General features: G+C 43.7%; 1 protein-coding gene across 5 annotated transcripts in view; it reads left to right on the top strand.

Moving 5' to 3' along the window:
• BMPER (BMP binding endothelial regulator) overlaps positions 1-11,372 on the top strand; it is a 255,788-nt gene extending 244,416 nt beyond the window's left edge. For 4 of the 5 annotated variants that reach the window (XM_036862763.1, XM_036862762.1, XM_036862765.1 and 1 more), the window contains one exon: positions 9,986-11,348. In XM_036862763.1, coding sequence (XP_036718658.1) covers positions 9,986-10,167 — 182 coding nt within the window. In that variant the 3' untranslated portion in view covers positions 10,168-11,348. Of the gene's footprint in view, positions 1-9,985 lie in introns of all 5 variants that reach the window. The other variant, XM_036862761.1, reaches the window with a different exon arrangement.
• Positions 11,373-20,879: the final 9,507 nt, after the last annotated feature.

Genomic DNA, 20,879 nt, shown 5'->3' with positions numbered 1-20,879 from the left:
AACATCAGAAACTCACTCCAGTGCCCAAGATAGCAATAGAAAAGACCTGAGATGTGAATGGTCACATGCTCCCTTGGCCAGAGGGAAATCTTGTCAGTGGCCCACCTGGATTTCAATTTGATAAAACACGGGGGCTTCCCACTGGGCAGGATAGAAAGCACTTCAGAGAAATGCTTTGTGACAAGCACATTTGAACAATTTAAGGATTTCCACTGTTGCAAAATCCTCCTAACCTCAAGCTACCAGCTGGATGTGCTTAGCACGTGGACAGTCATAGCTGTGGTTTAGGTTACGTGTGGAGCAAAGGAGATTCCGGACAATTACAGTCATTTAAGGTCTTCAGGATAAGTGTGATTTTTTTTTTTTTGAAAGAGAGAGAGAAATGGTTATACAAACACTAGTAGAATGTTCTTTTCCTCCTGAGAGATTGCTGTAATAGTCGTTCTAGCTCTTTGATCTCAGGCAAGTAAATTAGCTTATTTGATATCTGTAAAACGGACTTCTTTGTTCATCCCAGAAATGTTTCTTACAAAGTGGGTAAGTACTAGGCATTGAACAAAGCACTGTGGGCACTTTGGTGACTGTAAGAGATGAGGTGAGGTCCCTGTCATTGAGGTGCTGGCAGCCCAGTGGGAGATCCAGACAAAAATAGTAAGTCGAGCATGGTAGAGACTTGCTAAGTGTGGTAAGGGTGATGAGGAGGCAAATAGGGCAGAGCAAGAGAAAACAAATGGAGAGGGAGTGGGCGGCTACTTAGATGGTGAAGAGGGAGCGCGTCTCTGTGGGGATGATATTCCAGCCGAGCATTGAAGGATCGAAGGGACTCAGGGCAAGAGATCTATGCGGAGGAAACGTATCTGAATAAGATAGCTGCTCTCAAACTGGAAGGGAGTCAGTGTGGAGGGCAGGGGAAAGAGGGGCACAAGATGAGAGTGGAGTTGAAGCCAGAGCCGGATTGCAGGACTCTGCAAGTCTTGGGAAGGAGTCTAGCTTTTATTCCAAGAAGAATGGAAGCCACTGACGGGCCTTAAGCAACCCTCCTTCTGCTTTTGAAAGGTCACCCTGCGTAGAGGCTGCTGTGTAGAGAATACACTGAATAGGGCAAGATTGAAGGCAAGAGGCCATTGCAGTCTTTGGGGTGACAAAATGATGGCGGCTTGGATTAAGATGGAGGCAGTGTGTGGAGGAAGAAGAGAGATTTTAGAAATATTTTGGAAGTGTACAATAATATCTACCCTGCAGAGTTATAAGCATTAGTGATACGTACGTGAAACATCTTAGAAGAGTGCTCAACTCATAGAAGATAGTCAGTAGTAACTGCCGCTCTTATTTAGACCTGAAGATGAGATGACTAAATGTTTGTCTTTCACTGCAAGGGTTTGCAAATGTTTTTCTGTAAAGGACCAGATTTGCCTGGTAGGAAGAGACTGGGGTTTGCAACATTCTACACGAATACTAGAAACCTTAGCTCTGCTATTAGAAAAGAAGGCAGTTCATGGCACTGCTAACTCTAGAGGGTCTATACCAGTGGAGGGCAGGAGCTGTCATCCGGTTGGAAGAGGGCTCAAGAATTGCCTTTGTCTGTATTTTCAGTGCATGGACATCGTGTTCACTTAGACAGTGGGTCTCAATCTGGCTGGACATTGGAGTCACTCTGGGAGCTTAAAAGATAAGCCAGAAAACTATGCCTGGGCCCCTTGCCGAGATATCCTGCTTTAATTGGCCTTGTGTATCATTTGAAACCTCTCAGGAGACTCTGACCTGCAGCCAGAGTTGAAACCGCCGAGTTAATTTGTATGCTTATTTGGGTGGCTCTGGGGGAGTAGGATGACGAGCGTTTTGGAGGTTACTAAAGCTTCCTCAAGCCACCCCTTGACACAGTCACTAATCCATGTCCTTAAAAAGCTCTCAGACCCTTTTATCTACTTGTGAACTTCCCTTTTGGTTTTGCTGTCTCCTCTGCAAGCCCAAGTCCAATCTTTATGTCTGAGTTCACTTTCCACGGCAAGAGTGCCTCTCTGTCAATGCTGTCTTCCCAGAGGAGGATTGAGCTGATAAAAAATAACTCATATTAAGGTATGGCTGAGGCTTCTGAAAGGTGAGACTAACTGGCTTACCTCCCACCTAATGCGTCAGTGTGGGGTAGTATAGGAAGGGCAGGGTTTTGAGAGACTGGGTCCTTCCACCACACCTTGAATATGCCCGTCTCCTTTTCTCTACTTTGAAACGAATAAAATACATGGACTCAAGCCCCAGCCATTCATGCTGGTGTAATGTGGGGCTCAGCAGAACTTTATTAATTTTATTAGCTATGGTGCTGTGATGAGGATCATATCAGATACGGAACATGTGAACCCTCTCTTCCTGATGCCAGGCTGTATTTAACACCCGTTCAGTGCACGCAATACATTTGAGGACTACGCTTTCCCCCCTCCAGGATCCTGAGTTCAGGGACTGAATCTCAGCAGCTAAAATTACTTTTCTAATGGAAAAGGAATACGGCTTCTGAAAGGTTCCATTTACCTAATTTAAAATTAGCAGAACCATCTGAGTGAAGTATAACTCTGTCAATGTTTGATTGCAGGGGAACCTTTTACACACACACACACACACACACACACACACACACTCACACTGAACTTCCACAAATTGACAGTTGGTATTTACGGAGATATGCAGCATCTCTCAGTAGATTCATTTCTGAGTCATCTGGAATATTGAAGACTATAAGAATACTCTTTACTAATTTTTAGTTCCCAGATCTTTTGACTTATGACAGCACTTAAGGCCCCTTAATACTGAGAAGAGAAATTTTCCAGGGTAAAAAGGCTTGGAAGTTGAACAAATAAGAAGCCAGCCAGGCAAGAACCTCTGAATGAACAAGTGACATCTCCCAGGCGAGGCTGGATTTTAGCACTAGCATGACATATGAAGTGTATGCCCACTAGCTGTGGCAAGGAGGACTAATGAAACTCTAGTTTAGTACAGGAATTACTAAGTACAATACAATGGGCAGAGGGCTATTCTGAAGGTCTCTAAAAGTTTCATTAATGACCATTTATATTAATCTGTACTATTTTCTAAGCACCTCCTTTGCCCCAAGGACGATACTAGAACTTTGTGTTACATTTTATCTTATTTAATCCCCACTCTAATTATATGTTAACATTCTGTTACCCACATTTTACTGTAAAGGACATTAAGGCTTAGAATATTTCAGTAATTTGCTAAAAATCACAGAGGTGGAAACTAAGAAAGCTAGGAATCAAACCTAGGTCAATTTGCATTATAGCCACTGTTCTTAATTATTATGAGAACACAAATAAGCAAGTGCACTGTAGTAAAATATATATACCTATGAATATATATTTATTTATATAAGCATCCACTAATTTATGGAAATATTTGTTGTGTAGATCTTTCCAATTTCTATTCACTTGTTCCTTATCATTGATACTTGTTACTTGGTACCTTCTGACTCTATAACTTTGCTATGACCTTGCTCCTGCATCTTACTTTGCCATCCTTAGTAGATTTTCTGCCAACCTCCCTGTAGGTGCCACTACTAATTGTCACTGAACTTGGAGGAATACATTTTCTAAGTGGGCAAGGGGCTGGGATATTCAGAGTGGTGTGTGTGTTCCGGCAGCACGTGAGATAGTCTGCTGGGTTCTGTGAGCAGTTTCCTCCTTGTTTTATTCTACAAACTCCAGGTGATTCTGGCTCCTGCCCTGCAGCAACTCTGCTCTGCTTATACACACTCATCTTTCCCTTGGCTGACTGGGAAAGGATCCTGTAAAGGATTAGGAAGTAAGGTCAGCACTGTGACCTTCAGCACAGTAGGGGCACATGGGGACAGTGAGTTCCAGAGGGCACAGATCTACACTTATTGAACGTATTGATAAAGTCAACACGTGGCGCCTTAATGGGGTCCCACAGAAAGTAACGTGTAATGGTCCTTGCATGCATTACAGAGTAGCTGCTTATGTGCCCCCTTGAGAATAAATACCTGCTAACCCTAACCACTTTGGTAGTTTCCTGGTTTTTAAAAAATGTATTTGATCAAATGAAGCCTTTTCAAATGCCCCTGTGCAAATCATTTATGTTGTAAAAAGGTATTGTTTGCCTTTTATAAGTTTGAAAAAAAGTAGATTCACAGAGGGTAATAAAACAAGGTCCCAGTCAGGATTAACTTTCTAGGATCTTCTAAAAGTTGTGCCAGTTTGAAGGCAAATTTAATCATGTCATCCCCCCCATTTAAAACCCTTGCAAGATTCCTCTTCCTCAAGGCTTACAGCCCCTGCCTACTTCTCTGCCTCTGTCTCCTCCCACTCTCCCACTCAAATCCCATGCTCCCTTCCTCCAACAAAGCAAGGATCCTCCCATTTCTGATTGGGTCATGGCTGCTTGTTGTTGCTGACACCCCCTTACCCCCTACCCCCCACCCCCACCTTGGCTCTCAGTGCTGTCTCTGCCTGGGAAACTCTTCCTGCCATTGTCTGACTGACAATGTCTACTCACCTTCTAAGACTTAAGTGGGATCTATTCTCTGAAGTCTTTCTGGATCCCTACCCAACCCTCCACATTGAGTTGATGTCTCTCTTATTCCTCCACTGTTCTTTGTTCTCACTGCCTAACGTGTACATCTTGCACTTAATTAACAATCTGTTTATGTGCCCCCTTCACCTATTTGGTTGTAAGTCCAGGCTCCTGAGACTGGAGGTCAAAGATGATATCTGATTCACATTGGATTCCCTGGCCTAAGGGAATGCCTGCCACATAGTAGATACTCAGTAGATGTTTGTTGATTTAATTTGAATTGAATGGAGATGATGAAAAAGATCCTTTTTTTTTTCTAGTAGTTCTTTGTTTTCAACCTTCTAATTTCTACCTGTAGATGGTGAGGGAAATTTCAGTGTTCAGTAGTCAAAGGTAAGAGATGTCACAGAGGAGCAGTAGAAAATTAAGTGGTGGAATTAGAAGAAAGAATTGAGAGGTCAGAGAGAGGAAAAGACATGGGAGAATGCATGTCTATAGGAGAGGAGGGAAAAGGAAGAACATGGGTGGGAGAGAGGAAATTCTGCCGAGTTTTCATACTAGAAGGGATCTTTGCAAGATCTGAAAGGGAACAAAGTATCTGGAGGGAAAAGTGAGTTGAAAGAGGCATTCTGGAAGCAGCAGAGTGGAAAATGAACTTAAGGCCAGCCAAATGTAATCCAGCTTGGGAACCGGGATGATGGATTGAACATCATTAAGATGAAATCATCATCCAACAGGCACAGACATTTATTAAGCTGCTCCTCTGTGCCTGGCCCTGTGCCAGAACTTTGCATCGTAGAAGACAAGGACTCTGCCCTCAGGAGTCCCAGCCTCAGTGGTTCATTCTGTTCAACCAGGGGTGCTTGTTGTAGTGACCCCTGGAACCTTTAAAATCTACAGCTACCCAAGGCTCCACTGTAGACACAGAGCAAAAGTCTTTAGGGAAGGGGCTGAGGAATGTGTATCTTTTAAAAGATCCTCAGGAGACTCTTGTGAGCATCTCTGATTAAGAACTACAGCTGCACAATAATTGAGGGATTAAAACAAGTAAACGTAACGATAATGTGAAAAGTGCTGTTGTATGAAGAGGGAAGGGTATCCTGGGGGAGATCCAGGTAGCTACTCGAAGGAGGTGACGTTTGAATTAAGACTTGGAAAATGATTGGTTTAGGAAGAGAATCCAAACAGATGATAATCAATTTCAGAGCTTTTTGACTGGAAATTAGAGCTAATACTGTAGTAACTGATGAAGAGAGAAAGAGAGGGAAGGGAAGAGAGAGGAAGAGAAGGAAAGGGAAGAGAAGAGAAGAGACTGTCAGGGGAAGAGTCTTGGAGGCAATTTGAACATTTAGTGCCAGGGAGCAGGTAAGTAAGCCCAAGAGAGAGAAGGTGTTTGCAAGAAGTTAGCAGAAGAACCTAGAAATTTCAGTGTCATAAGATAAAATGGACAAAAAGACTAAATGTTTTGTGGTGAGATCATGTGAGAATGGGGACTGCCTCTGTGTCCGTGGATATGGTCATTGTGGAAAACGTCAGCGGACACTGCTTCACTAAAATGGTGGGTGAGGAAGGTAGGTCACCAATGGTAATTCATGGCACAGGAACTGGATAAAATGACTGTGAACTTTTCTATGAAGTCTGGAGGTAAGAAGTCTGATAGGTGAGGGAATATTTTGCTAAAGATTAGTGTTGACCTGAAAATGTTTCCAATATTTAGAGGATGGAGCCAATAGAGACAGAGAAGATTAATGTGCATGGAGAAGGACAAATAATAGAGCAAGTTCCTGGAAGAGACGGGTCAGAAAGCAGAAATGACAAATGAAGGCTGGGTGCCGATGAGGAGAGGCAGTAGGGAGGTGGGTTAAGGTGCTCCTGCAGATGTCCTAAGTCATCAATAAGAGAGGATGAGTGCGCTGAGACTGGGAAGAGCTCCAGTAGAGTTTTCGGTGGAGGAAGATGGGAAACAGCAGGAGCTTCCATTGTGCACCTACTTCCACTTTGGAAATATTCGTTGCCCTCTTCTTTGCTGAAAAGGCGTGAGTCTCTACAGCGACCAAAGCATGAATGTGAGGGTCGTTTACAGGACCAGTTCTCAAACTTGGCTGCCCATTAAAATTAACTGTGCTGGGGAGTATTTTTTAAATTATTTTTAAAATACTGATAACCTGGTTCTACCTTCAGAGATTCTAATTTAATTGGTCTGGGGTGGGGGTCCAGGCATTGGGAAGTTCTCTGTCGACCCTGAGTTCCAGCTTTGAACACCACGGATCCATAAAAATAGAACAACACATGGATACAATTATTTGTTGCGAATATGATATTCAGCTAGGGTGTTTCCAAGTTATTAGGCATGTCCAATGTATAGGATATTCTATTAATCACTGAAAAGAGAAAAAGAGAACTTGGAAGGGATCCGTGAAAAGTCAAAAGATTATCGGAAATGCATAAGTTAAGAGATTTAAAGAAGAATAATTAAGTTGATCCACCCACTCATCCATCTATCAATGCATCAATCACACAGCAGCTCTCTGAGTCCCTTCTATATGTTAAACACCACACTACTGCTGAAAATAAACGAAACGGCCCTTCCCTCAAGTAGCCTAGATTTAGTTGGAGAAAGAGAGGACAAGGAAATGGATGATTATAATTTCATGTTGCAAATGCAGGGATAGAGGTGGGCACCAGGTGCTCTGAGTATACAGTCAAGGGACAAACTATCCAGACAAGAGAGGCAGGAGAAAAGGTTGGGAACTGAGTCTAAAAGAGGGGAAGATAGGGTGAATGGTGGTGACATTCACCGAGCTTGACGGTGGCACTAGGTCAAGGCAGAGGGCAGGGTCTTCAGGCTTGGCTTGGCTCCAGGAGGTTCCTAGTGGCCTAAGGAATAGAATGAAATTATGAGAAGCCAAAACAACATACTAGAGTTCCATGGTGGAGGTAACATTAGGGAAAGTAGCCTTAAAGAAGAGTAGTAAACTTTTACTTATCCACTGTGTCAGTTAGGATCCAGGCAGAAGACAAGTGGCACATGCGGTTTACTTAATTGAAGTAAGTTTCATAGATGGACTACTTTAAAATAGAGAAGTAGCATGTTGGGAAATAAGGAAAAGTCCAGTGCCCTGGAAACGAACTGTTTTTACTCACAATAAGCTGACACCACATGTGTGGGTTTTTTTTTTTTTCCTCACACCAACCAATTCTCCAACACTCTGGACACCAACTGGGTGTCCTCAAATTCCATTCAATTTTGAGACTAACTGCCCAGAGTTAGCATCGGCCTCCACAGGTTTAAGGGCTCAGTCCCACAAGACGCCTCACTTCAGGTGCCCGTTGCAAGTACTGAGTCCCTAGGTTACCCTCACGTCTGCTCCACTTGGCTACAAGGTCGGGGGAGAGAGGTGTTCTCACAACCCCCTCCCCTTTCAGCCTTAATAATTTACTAGAATTGCTCACAAAGCTCTGGAAAACACTTATTTGCTCTTACGGGTTTATTATAAAGGATACAAATGAACAGCCGGATGAAGAGGTACAGAGGGTAAGGTCTAGAAGGGTCCCAGTGCACAGGAGCTTCTGTCCCAGTGGAGTGAGGACACCATAATCCCAGCACCTAAATGTGTCTGCCAGTTTCAAAGTTTTCTGAACCTGTCGTTAGTCATTTAGGGCTTTGTATGGAAATTTCCTTATGTAGGCATGATTGATTAAATCAGTGGCTGAAAGTGATTAACTCAATATCCAATCCCTCTCCCCATCCCTGGGAAATGGGGCCGAAAGTTCCAACCCTCTAATCATGCCTTGGTCTTTTTGGTAACCAACCCCCGTCCTGAAGCTATCTAGGGACCCTAGGCACCAGTCCTTACCAGCATACAAAAGACACTCATCACCCTGGAGGTTTCCAAGTGTTCTACGAGCTGTGTGCCAGCAACTGTAGACAAAGGCAAGTGCAGCTGGAGGCTGGATTGTTATTTTTGTTCTTCAAGAGGATTCTTCTAAATCAGCGGTCCCCAGCCTTTTTTGGCACCAGGGACTGGTTTCGTGGAATACAATATTTCCATGGACCGGGGCGGGGAGGGGTTATGGTTTTGGGATGATTCAAGCACATTACATTTATTGTGCACTTTATTTCTATTATTATTACATTGCAATATATAATGAAATAATTATACAACTCACCATAATGCAGAATCAGTGGGAGCCCTGAGCTTGTTTTCACTTGCCACTCACTGATAGGGTTTTGATATGAGTCTGCAAGCAATTGATTTATTATGGTCTCTGTGCAGTCAAACCTCTCTGCTGATGATAATCTGTATTCGCAGCCGCTCCCCAGCGCTAGCATCACCGCCTCAGATCCACCTCAGGTCATCAGGCATTAGGTTCTCATAAGGAGCGCGCAACCTAGATCCCTCGCATGTGCAGTTCACAGTCGGGTTCGTGCTCCTTTGAGAATCTAATTTCGCCGCTGATCTGACAGGAGGCTGAGCTCAGGCAGTAACTCGAGTGCTGGGGAGTGGCTGTAAATACAGATGAAGCTTCGCTCACTTGCCCGCCGCTCACCTCCTGCTGTGCGGCCTGGTTCCCTGTTCTAAATCCCTACATGTGTCAACATTCCTACTCCTGAGAATGAGGGGTGGCGCCTTTGATTGTCACTGGACGTAACTCAGATGGAAAAGTCCACGTGTCATAAAACTTCCAGAATGTTGGCAGTATTTTTTTCTGACAAATGTATTCCTGAATTTCAGGAAGTCTCAGAATATTGTCAAAATCATTTCAGCTCCAAGTTAACAAAGATAGTAACTTGCTATGATTTGGCTACATCATCATTTTTACGTTCTCTGACCAGCCAGCCAGCCTCTTCCCTCTCCCCAGTCACACATCTAATTTTTCTCCATTGGTCCCTACCCGACTCTTGCTCAATTTGTCTCAGATTGATTAATTCAACACATGATCACTAGATTAAAATATGTCACTCATTTCCAATACCCTTGGCAGGTTTTTTCCCTGTATGTGTAATTCTGTATATTTGAATATCGAGGTGGTTGCAGAAATTATTTTTATTCATCTCAGTTCAATAGCTGGAAGAACTATTTGGAGTTAACTTTTCATACTATTCTCAATACCTAAATAACCTATAGATTTCCCTGTAGCTTGACTAATGTGTAGTTTGTCCTATCTGGGAATAAAGCTTTTTCATTTTATTTTATTTTGAAGTTCTCTGGCCCAGCAGGTGGATCTTGGATGTTGTTTTTCTAGGTGCAGGAGGTTCCTAGAGTGTTTGGGCAGTGTTGGGTGTTTGTTATTCTTTTGTTAGGATGCAGAGCTGCACCTGTGCTGTGGGGAGACCAGTGCCATGAGTGACGTGAGCCTTCGGGAATGGCATGGGGCTGAGGGTGAATTAACCTGGCTCTAATGGCTTCCCCACATCTCACCTACGTCACCTCCTCTTTTTCAGCCACCCAGTGTAAGCACGGTGCCGTGTATGATACCTGTGGCCCGGGATGTGCCAAGACCTGTGACAACTGGAATGAGATCGGTCCCTGCAATAAGCCGTGTGTTGCGGGTTGTCACTGTCCAGCAAACTTGGTCCTTCACAAAGGAAGGTGCATCAAGCCAGTCCTTTGTCCTCAGCGGTGACCTTTGTTCCGCTCCTTCAGACTTTGAACCTGGTGTTCTTGACACTGAGGTGGAAGAGCCAATGAAAGACTGTGATATTTGTGTGCTGATTCTGCAAATACACACGCAGAGTATATATGTGTACATATATAGATATATAGATATATTCAGAAACACTTCATCATTTCTATAAACTATAGGTGGATTATTATATGTATATTTTTTGCTATAAGACATGTATTGTTTCTAGGATCCTAATCTGTAAGCCATTGAATACATTGTATAAATAAACCAGGTGTTTTTAATTTAATAAGGCAGCATGCAGACATATTGGATGGCTTTGCCATCACATACATTTGTCATTCTTAAGAAGTTTTCTAAGAAATCCAAATTGCCTGCCTGAATTAATTTTTGATTTGAATAGGATTTGCAGTTGAATGGGAAGTGTGTTTTTCTGGAGAAGGGCAAATTTATCTAGGGGCATTTCATGCTTCCAAAGAAAGGAAAGTATGCCTGAGAAATATGGCTAGTGATTGGCGACAGGCTGTAATGGTGCATGTGAAGCAAGGGGTAGGCTGTTAGACTTTATTGGGTCATGGTCTGATATTATTTCCAAAACTGATTGGCTGGTTGCCAAGAAATATGTATTTGTCACTAGAGCATAACCGAAGAATCAAATGATTTCTTGCCATCTCTGCATATTCCTTGAGTCTCCTAATTTTATATGTGTGCATGATGGATATGTCCACCGCTGTGTCCCACACTGAGATGATGGCGTGTCTGGATGACTTGTTAGTTTTATTGAGGATGAGCAGGTATTTGAAGAAACTGTTGCACAACGTATGACAAAATATCCATTTCTCTGAATCTCACAGCCATTTAGGATGAGCAAATCCAATGAGTTAAAGTAAGCTATCTCCATTTTGTGACTATTCCATGTATGAAATGAAAGCCTTTATTTCTAGAGGATTCCTAGACCAACACTATTTGGCAACAGTGAATTTGTCCTAATTATTAGACAGAAAGAAAGGCTTTACTGACCGGTTGACTTAACATCAGTACAAAGAATGGTCTACATGCTTGCTCTTACTACTGGTCACCATGTGATTTTCCTGACTTTTGTTTTCAGTTGAATAAGTGAACATGTCAACAAAACAAAACCCACTGATCTCTAAAAATAAAATGTTCTGCATTGTAGTAAATAAAGGGCTTAAGATTTAAAACAATGCATTTTCTATTTCAAGATGTGTCGTGTTATACTTTACAAATAAGCTATGGCAAATTCAGGTTCATCCATTTTTAACAGCTTTATTTAGATATATTTTATATACCCTACAATGACTCATTTTTATAAAGTGTCATTAATAGATAATAGCAAACCTCCAAAGTTTTGACAGTCAGCATAGTGCCATTGCTTGTTAAGACATTTGTGTTCCTGTTACATATATTCATGACAGCTAAAGGATTAGTTTGGATTTTTTACTGGGGCATCTCCAGCTGTTTGAGAAAATTGAATAAGTCACACAGTGTAATAGTGATTGTCTGGGACACCAGGGACTGTGGTTGTCATTGTTGTGCTTGGGCCATAACCAACCTCAGCATCTGGGACCCAAGGTAGCCAGTGCTTCAGTGCTGCACTTGGAAACGGGGCTTTGATGTAGGAGACTTGGGCTCCAGGTGTGGTTTGTGACCTCGTCCACAACTGTTTAAGCATTTGGGGCCATAATTTGTTTCTCTGAAACACAAAGAGGCTTTGTAGTATATGGGCAGGGTTGAGGATCAGGAGACCTAAACACTCTGCCACTAGTGAGATTACTTGCACAGTAACCTGAGACACAGTTTGCAAACCCTTTTACGTTCCTAGTTTTTGCTTTTTGAAACCTTCTGGAAATTTATTTCCAAATATTTTCAGTCTGCGGTTGGTAGAACCTGTGCAGATACGCAGGGCCAACTGTAGATCGTGCTCAGTAAAAGCAAGTTCTTTTTCCTCTCCCTGTGAAAATAAGAATGTTTTGAAAGTCCTAAACTAAAAGTTTTGAACTAGGAGGAAAAATGAATTGTTGACATTTACAATGGCAATTTTTGTTAAAAAGGTGGCACACTGAGAATTACCAGTTCTTCAGGTGAAAAGCCACCCCTTTAAACTCGCTGAGTGTTTCCTGAGTATCTGACTGTAATAGGGAAGAACAAATCTGACTCCATATTGGATCCATTTTTTTTCCTTTAACCTTTGTATTCTATTGCTTTCCCTGCAAGCTAAGAATGTTGCCTCTAGCCTGAAATATACAGGATACCCCATTCTCAAGGCTCTGATCTTTCAAGGTATAACACTTTTCCATTCATACAGAGATAAAAAGTTGCAGAACAGAGAATAACATTTGTCTTGTTGGAGGTTTATAGGAACATTGTAAACCTATGTGACAGCTGCAATAACAAAGGATTTTGACACCAAGAAGTTTACACCAACCAACCATACCCCCTCCCCTTTTCGTATAAAAGAAGCCTGAATTCTAACTAGGATAAGATGGTTCTTTGGGACCCTAGTCCACCATCTTCTTGGTCTGCAGGCTTTCTGAATAAAGTCGGTATTCCTTTGCCCCAGCAACTCGTCTCTTGATTTATTGGCCTGTCATGTGGTGAGCAGTACAAGCTTGGACTCGGTGACATGACCACTAGCCTGTAAAAGGGCACCTCCCCTCAATTTGAGAAAGACCAGTGGTTGACTCTTTCCCCACATTTTGTTGAACATGAAAAAACCATTTTGACTGGAAAACTCTTTCTTACTATGAAATATTTCAGACATACAAGAAGGTGTAGAGAATAATGTTGTAAACGCCCATGAATACATTACCCTAATTAAGAAAAGTAACTGGTAGGTCGTCGATACATTTTTCTTGCATAAATCAAATCACATCAATCTCATGGTTGCAACAGCTGCATGTGGAGTTTTTCCTTGCTGGGTTTCTGTTCACTTTGCTACTGTTTGTCACTCAAATTCATCTGGATCTGACAAGTATCAAGGATGTGAGTCTGAATGCTCTTGGTGTGGGATAAAGAGATGCCTTAGGGGACAGGCACCAAGATATTTTAATTAGCCATCTTCTGCAAACGTAACCCTCAGGAGCAAGCAAAAAAATGTCTCTTATTCTAAAGCCTGAAGTATCAGTACAAGCCTTTTAAGAACTCAGGATTTTAATTTTGAAAAATGACAAGGTTCAAGTGGCCCAGAATGAATTATTAGGGGAAAGAAACTAATGCTGGTGATTATGTTGACCTTGAATTAAGAACCCAGACATTTAGTCCTTTAAGGGGAGCTTTTGGGCTTTAGAGCTATGTTGTTACACAGGATTAATTAAATCAATCAAATGATGAACACTTGCATGAGATCCATCTTTACTGTGTTTCCTTTCAGATGAATTTTGAGCAAGCCAGCTTTGAAAACATTAATGTGGAAAATCTGCATGTAGAGATGCGCCTGAATTAAAGGATAATTCAGAGCGCGACTGGCTAAGGAAAGGGGGAAGGGTGTTCCAGGTAGAGGGAGAGCAAAGCACTGAGGCAGCCAGTGGCTCTGTACTGTGGCTGCACCACAAGCAGCGTGGCCTGAGGGGAAGGGTAAGCACATGTGTGGAGCGTCCCATGGTCATGCTAAGGAGCCTGGGTTTCATCTTTAGGGCAGTGCTTCCCAAAGTGTTTTACGTCATAGTGCATTCGGGAAATAACATTTGAGTAGTGAAGTAAATAGGGCTGCTTGCCTCTGGAGATCACATCTGGGGACATCTTAGGTCCAGTCCAACTGCTCCAAGAGTGGAAGGGATGCCAAAATCCCTGTCACCCATTCCCTACACAGCTCCCAGTGGGCTGTGGCTCCAGATGGGAAGGTCTGCTCCAGGGCAGATCCAGCTGGGGGATGGCATTAAGCAGTGGAGTGACGTGATCAGAGCTTTGTCTCAGTGAGTGGAGTGGAGGTGGGCTTTTCAGACCAAAGAGCAGGTGGGAGGCCCCTGAGATAGTCCAGGTAAGAGATGATGAGCCCCCAAACTAGGAGGTAGGAGGAAACAAGGGGAGAACTTTGTGACAGGTTGGGTGGCAGATAGGCAAGTGATGGGTGGTGGCGGTGCCAGCCCATCACATAAAGAACACAGGCAGAAGAGCAGATTTACAGAAATTTCTGTTGTAAAGCAAAACCTAAGCTGTGTTCCGTTCAGTTCAACAAACATCCTGAGCATTGGGATTAAGACACAGTCCAGGATAAATGACTGGTAGTAAACCAGAGGCGTACACAGCTGGCCGTGGGAGCCTCAGGAAGCCCAGTTTGGGGTTTTCTGTTTGGGGGAGGTGTCTGGGAAACTTGCCAGAGAAAGTGACTCCTGCGACGAGACTTACTAGGCTGAACACGCTGTACCTATGCAGATAGGGGTGTGTGTGTTGGGGTGGGGGGGCAGGGATAGTGTAGGCTGGGAGCTTAAGGCACGAGTGACTGCGTGGATGAGGAGAAAGACAGGCAGCCTGGGGGTGCAGAGAACAACAGGGTTTGGGTCCTGCTAGGATGTAGCGGATTCACAGAACTTTTTTGAGCTGCGGCATTGCAACTCACACACCCTGAGAGGTCTTATCAAACTTCCCTTGATTTCTAGTGGAGGGAGGACAAAAGTAGGGTTTGAGGATGTTTTGTCATTTTGTTATAAGCTCTCCTTGCTTCCTGTACCTGGTGTGTTCAAGTTTCCTTGATGTGTCTTCTGAAAATCTAGAGAAGAAAGGAAGACTGAAGAAGCTCCTAATGAGACTGCCCTGTTTATACAGTGAGGAGGCATCTTTCAGACCCTCTAGGCATTGGTTGCTTTAACAGAACTTGTCCAAGTTCTGGTTATTCACTTAACCACTGCTTTTGTTGACTTGGCTGTGGCCTGACGGCAGGGGTCGGGGATGCTTAGGGTCCAAACAGCTGGACCTGTTAGTGCCAGCAGCTGTGGTCATACCTACAGGTAAAAGTTCTGGAAACACAGCTCACCTAGAGTTCTGGCTGGAACAATTCTGTTACGTTTTAGCCACTTTATATCATAACCAAGTTTATGCCTTGAAAACTGACGTAAAATGCTTCTCTGCTTCTTGCAAACTGGAACTTGGCTTACTGAGTAATTCCTCTGAGGGGTTCTTTCAGCAGTGAAATTTTGGGCTTTAGGAAATGTTTGTGGTGATGAAAAAGTTTCACTTTGGCTCCAAGAGTACAAATAACATTTGTCCTACTGTCATTGTCACTGTGTTCCTACATGTAATTTAAGGACTCAGATCCTGAACAGCTCCTTCTGACTTGGGTGCTTAAACAAGCATGGAGGGGAGTGGAAGGCAGCCGGAAGCCTGGCCGGAACCCTCCCCACACGCCGCGGGCTGCCCTGGGAGCCTGTGATGTGACGTGTTCCTGCTGGATCCCTTGCACACCTCCGTGAAGAAGGTGATTCAAAGGAAACTCGCCGCTCAGTAAGAATTCCCATGGCCCCTTGAAGACAGTCAGACCAGGAGGACTGTCTCAGCAAACTGGCTTGCTTACTTCACTTGTTCTCAGGGAGAACTGGCTGTGACAGGAAATTGAAGTGGGAAGAAAGAGGATTAAAAGATAGGTTTCTCTTGGGCTTCCCTGGTGGCGCAGTGGTTGAGAATCTGCCTGCTAATGCAGGGGACACGGGTTCGAGCCCTGGTCTGGGAAGATCCCACATGCCACGGAGCAGCTGGGCCCGTGAGCCACAACTACTGAGCCTGCGCGTCTGGAGCCTGTGCCCCGCAACGGGAGGGGCCGCGATAGTGAAAAGGCCCGCGCACCGCGATGAAGAGCGGTCCCCGCACCGCGATGAAGAGTGGCCCCCACTTGCCGTAACTAGAGAAAGCCCTCGCACGAACCGAAGACCCAACACAGCCAAAAATAAATAAATAAATAAAACTTAAAAAAAAAAAAAAAAAAAAAAGATAGGTTTCTCCACAGCATCCACCACTCCTATCCACCCCCAAGACCTCAGGGAGGATGGGGGCAGACCACCTGATTGCACTGAAGAGCATTCTCCGCTCTGTTTTATGTGATGACATTTGGGGCATATCTGTTTTCATGGTCAGAGCAGCTCAGCCTGAGCAATTGCATTTCCATCATGCATCCACACAGCTATCTTCACCTGTGATTTTCTGAGATGCACTGGGAGACTCCTTCCAATGGTCAGTTGCTATGCCAGGCTATTCCATCCTAGCAGGTGAATTTAGACCCTACACCAGTTTGGGTTTGCCTGTTGAGATCTCCTGTAATTCATGGCATGATTCTCTTGCCCTTTCTTTGCTTTGCCATTGGCTTGGGCCACAGAGTGGCTGGGTTGCTTTGGTTAAAGGAGATCAAGACGGCGGCCAGAGGAATTTGCCAGAGGATGTTCAGCGGAGCTGGGAGGTGTTTTCCAGGTCCGAACCGTTCCTGAGAGTCAGAGTGGGTCCATCAGCTTCACCCTTTTGTGTGGGAATGGAGAGGGTAGCAAGTGAGGGAAGGCTTCTTCTGTATTAATTCTCTCTAAATTTGCTGTTTATTTCCTTTGATTTTACTTTGGGGGGAAAATGTCAAGGAGCAATATGATATACACATTTTATTTTTTAATCTTTAAAAACTTGAGTAAAATAAATTTTTTTTCGAATTTTGGGAATTTTATATTTCATTGGATTCAAGTTCTACCGACTCTAATTTATTGAATGTTAGAACTTTCATATTTAGTTGATTTCATATATTTTGAATGCAATTTTCCAAAGCAAAACTTGTTTTCCTTGAAATTGATTCCATGATTTATTGTTCATATGGCTCTTTTATTTGGGCTATCTGTTTTGTGACAGCAAAATAATGTATATGTATATTATTTTTCTCACTTAATAATATTTATTTTCTTTGTGTCAGTAGTGCATACAATTTTGTTTGTTTCTGCTCCTCCAAGCATAAGTACGTGATCCTTTTTACTGTGAAAGAAGAGGCCTAGTAGGAGACAGGGAGAGGCTATGAGGCAAGCAGCAAAGATACAGCAGGTACAAACACGTGTATCTTTTTGCAGCACAACGTAAGAAGGGCTGCATCAGCCAGAAGTTGTGCAGATGTGGCTTTACCTATGTTGCCTTCAAACAAATGGAAGGAAATAAAATCCAGTTCTGAGATTCTCATCCTGTGAACTGCATGGCCTGATCCACACTGTCTTCAGGCATGTGCTTTTTATGACACATGGGAACAGGGCCTCCAAGTCTAAAAGCATCTACTGAGCTCCATCAAAGCTGGGCTCTGTCTTCCAGATATCTAGGCTGTTGGGAGTAGGTACAAACTTCCAGATGGACCAGCCTTCTTACAGCCTGAGCTGACTGGATGTTGGGGATTGTGTCAGCCTGGTCTGACTTAGTGCTTGGACCCTGGGTGTGAGCAGGTGCTCCAGGAAGGCCAGCCCAGGTCTTTGGCATGGGTGTGTGCATGCCTGGGGCGGGGGGGGGCTCCTGCCAGATGGCCAGTGAGTCTGTAAGACTGGCCTCCCTCTTTCTGCTCGTGCGCCTTTTCTTGTAGAAAGAAGAAAGGCTTCCCTCATAGACCGTAGCATCTTTACAGAATGCAGGGCCAACCACAATTCTTCTATTAGAGGAGCAGATCATAGTGGAGCTTCCTGAGGTTCTTCACCAGGAACTAAAACAAATTGTCATGTCAGCTATTAATTTGTGCCACCCCCATCTATATGTGCTCCCTTCCTTCACCTTTCAGTTTTTTCCCTTTCTTTTACTTCCTCTCCCTGAATGGAGTTGTCACATGCTTCTCTCCACCATCTCCCCAGCCCCCATTCCAAACTGGCCTACCCTCCTGGCACCATCTTATGTTCCAGTTCTTTCCTGGCACTTTAAAAAAAAAAAAAAGTAGGGCTTCCCTGGTGGCGCAGTGGTTAAGAATCTGCCTGCCAATGCAGGGGACACGGGTTCGAGCCCTGGTCTGGGAGGATCCCACATGCCGCGGAGCAACTAGGCCCGTGAGCCACAATTACTGAGCCTGCGCGTCTGAAGCCTGTGCTCCGCAACAAGAGAGGCCGCGATAGTGAGAGGCCCGCGCACCGCGATGAAGAGTGGCCCCCGCTTGCCGCAACTGGAGAAAGCCCTCGCACAGAAACGAAGACCCAACACGGCCATAAATAAATAAATAAAAATAAATTAGAAAAATAAAAAAACACAGTTCAAGTACTTTCTTTAAAAAAAAAAAAAAAATTGTAGCTGTCCTGGTTCCTACCCCCTTGAGAATCAATCTGTCAAAAATATACTTGAGCCACTCTGAGGTCTGTGCAATATCAGTTTTAGGTACCATACCTTCATTTTCTTACCTTGAGTCTTCTGGCATTTAACATCTTTAACCAATAGTCTAGTTCTAATGTGAGCATTTAAGGCACCGTATCAGATGAGAAGGGAAAATATTTAGAGGGCAGATGGGCATTCGGTTGCCCCAGCAGTGCAGATGCAATGTAGACAGTGCCTCGTGGAGCAGCAGAGAGGACTGGCTCTTTGCCACATGCCCTTTGAAACTTTTTGTAGTTGTAGAACATTCCTTCCATTTTTCAGTCAAATGTCCAGAATTTCTAATTCAAAAATTCATTGAAAAAAGAAAATGTTATTCAATTTTCTCTTCTCTTGTGTCCTGGCTCATCTCCCCCTTCTCATGAAGAGTGGCCTCAGCTATTTCCCTAGGGCAATATGAATGAATTTTGTAAGGCTTTTCCTTCTAAAAGTCCTGGATGGAATTCCAGACATATGGCATCAAAGTGCAACTCAGTAAAATCAACTTTGTTGAATATCTTAAAGATAATATAGTTCAATCAGTTTTCTGATCCAAGGATAAAATATAAAGTTTATTTACCATCCCCAGGCAAGGTGGCTTATCTCTCCAGCCAACTCCAGGTAAATTTTTAGTTAGTGTTTGTGTTCTGTGTTGGCATTTAACATCCTTGCCTGACTCTGCAGGAAAGAGCGCCATGAGCTACTATCAAGGTATTCACAAGAGGAGAACAGTTTTATCTGCCCTCCTGGACCACCTGATGCATGGACTACTCAGCTACCCAAGATCACACTTTTATCATCAGTAAGGACATTCTAAAAAACATAACACAACACAGACATGCACACACCCACACAAATGACAACGGAAATTCCCTATGCCTTTAGGAGTCTTTCAGATAAAATCTTACGTTCCATTTGACCTTTTGTTTGAGATACAGAAATTCCCGCGCATAAAAATGTGGTGAACCAGCTCAAGCTGCTTGTCAAACTGCAGAGTGGAAACCTCAGCTTACTATAAATTGGTCTAATTAAGCCTCATTAAAATTGATACCCCAGGGTGAATTTTTATCTCTTGCACAAAGGATGAAATTGCAGATTTCCACATACAATGCAGGCAAATCTGATGCTTTTATGGGTGAATTTTCCAACTGGGGACAGCAAATGTGCTGGGGACAGCATCCCTGAAGCACATGGGGATGTATAACTGCTCAGTAATTGCAGTTTTCATTTGGGCAAATTAAATGCAAATGAAAACAAAAGCCCTGTCCTGTCTCTGCAGTGTGTCAGTACTAATCCAGGCTCATGCTGGCGGCGGGGGCCGGGAGATGTCAGAGGTTCTCCTGCGGACATATCTGCTCATCTTCTACACCTCCCCCCAGCTGCCTCTCGTCTCACTTCTTTTCTCCTTCCTTGAAACCTCAGTGGGGATCTTCGCGGAGGGAAAGACTCCCATCAGACAAACGTCCCTCTGCAGAGGGGGCCATGCTGACTTTCTATAACCAGCTTTCATTCAGTAATTTCCGTCAACTCTACTTTTAAAATATATTCCAAAGCTGACCGTCTCTCACCATCCCCACAGTTACTACCCTGGTCCAAGTTATCAACATCTCTTACCTAGACTATTGTAATAGTTTACTGATGGAGTTCCCACTCTCACCCTTGCTTCCCTTCCCTCTCCCCCAGCACACAGCATACACAACAGGCAGCAACCAAGGTAAACCTTTAAAACCTCTTATCATAGCATGTCCTGCCCCCTTTTAAAACTCATCTTAGCCAGAATAAAGTCCTAAGTCCTTTCTAACATCTGCAAAAGCCTGTATGTTTTGGCCTTTTTCTCCTTTTTTGAACTCGTCCGGCACTTCCCTTCCCGTCTCTCACTGCTCCAGACACTCTGGTCTCTACAGGCCTCTTTGCTGTTTCCAAATTGCCGGAAATGTTCCCACTTCAAGGCTTTTACATTTGCTTGTTCTTCATTTTTCTCCATGTCTAAAATCTTATAGATTTATTCCTCTATGTTTATCTTCCTCTTCCTCAATTAAGTGTTAGTTGATGAAAGCAGGAACTTTGTTATTGACATAACTCTGGTACCTAGAGCAGCCCTTGGTGCACTGTAGACAAAATTGCACTCAACAAGCATCCTCCAGAGGGACGGGTGGCAAACTAATCTAATCATATGCTTCCTTTTACGCCTATACAGGAAAGGCGGCTGTGCAAGGGTAGTAGGTTCCAGGGCCTGGTGCATGTCCTGACGGATGCTGCACTCTCCGTCTGTTGTGTTCTTCATTTTTCATGTTGTGTCATGCGGGGGCCAGGATAACAGCATAGCCAGGAAGAAGATGTTAGTCACAGCCATCTCAAATCTGAGTACCTTTACTAAGATCCCCAACATCACCGAGGGGAATCTCAGCACATGTGCCTCTTCCTCC

Source organism: Balaenoptera musculus, chromosome 9 (assembly GCF_009873245.2).
Source record: "Balaenoptera musculus isolate JJ_BM4_2016_0621 chromosome 9, mBalMus1.pri.v3, whole genome shotgun sequence".
In the NCBI taxonomy this organism is placed as follows: domain Eukaryota; kingdom Metazoa; phylum Chordata; class Mammalia; order Artiodactyla; family Balaenopteridae; genus Balaenoptera; species Balaenoptera musculus.
Note: the sequence above shows the minus strand (reverse complement) of the source record. Positions and strands in the feature narration are given on the sequence as shown.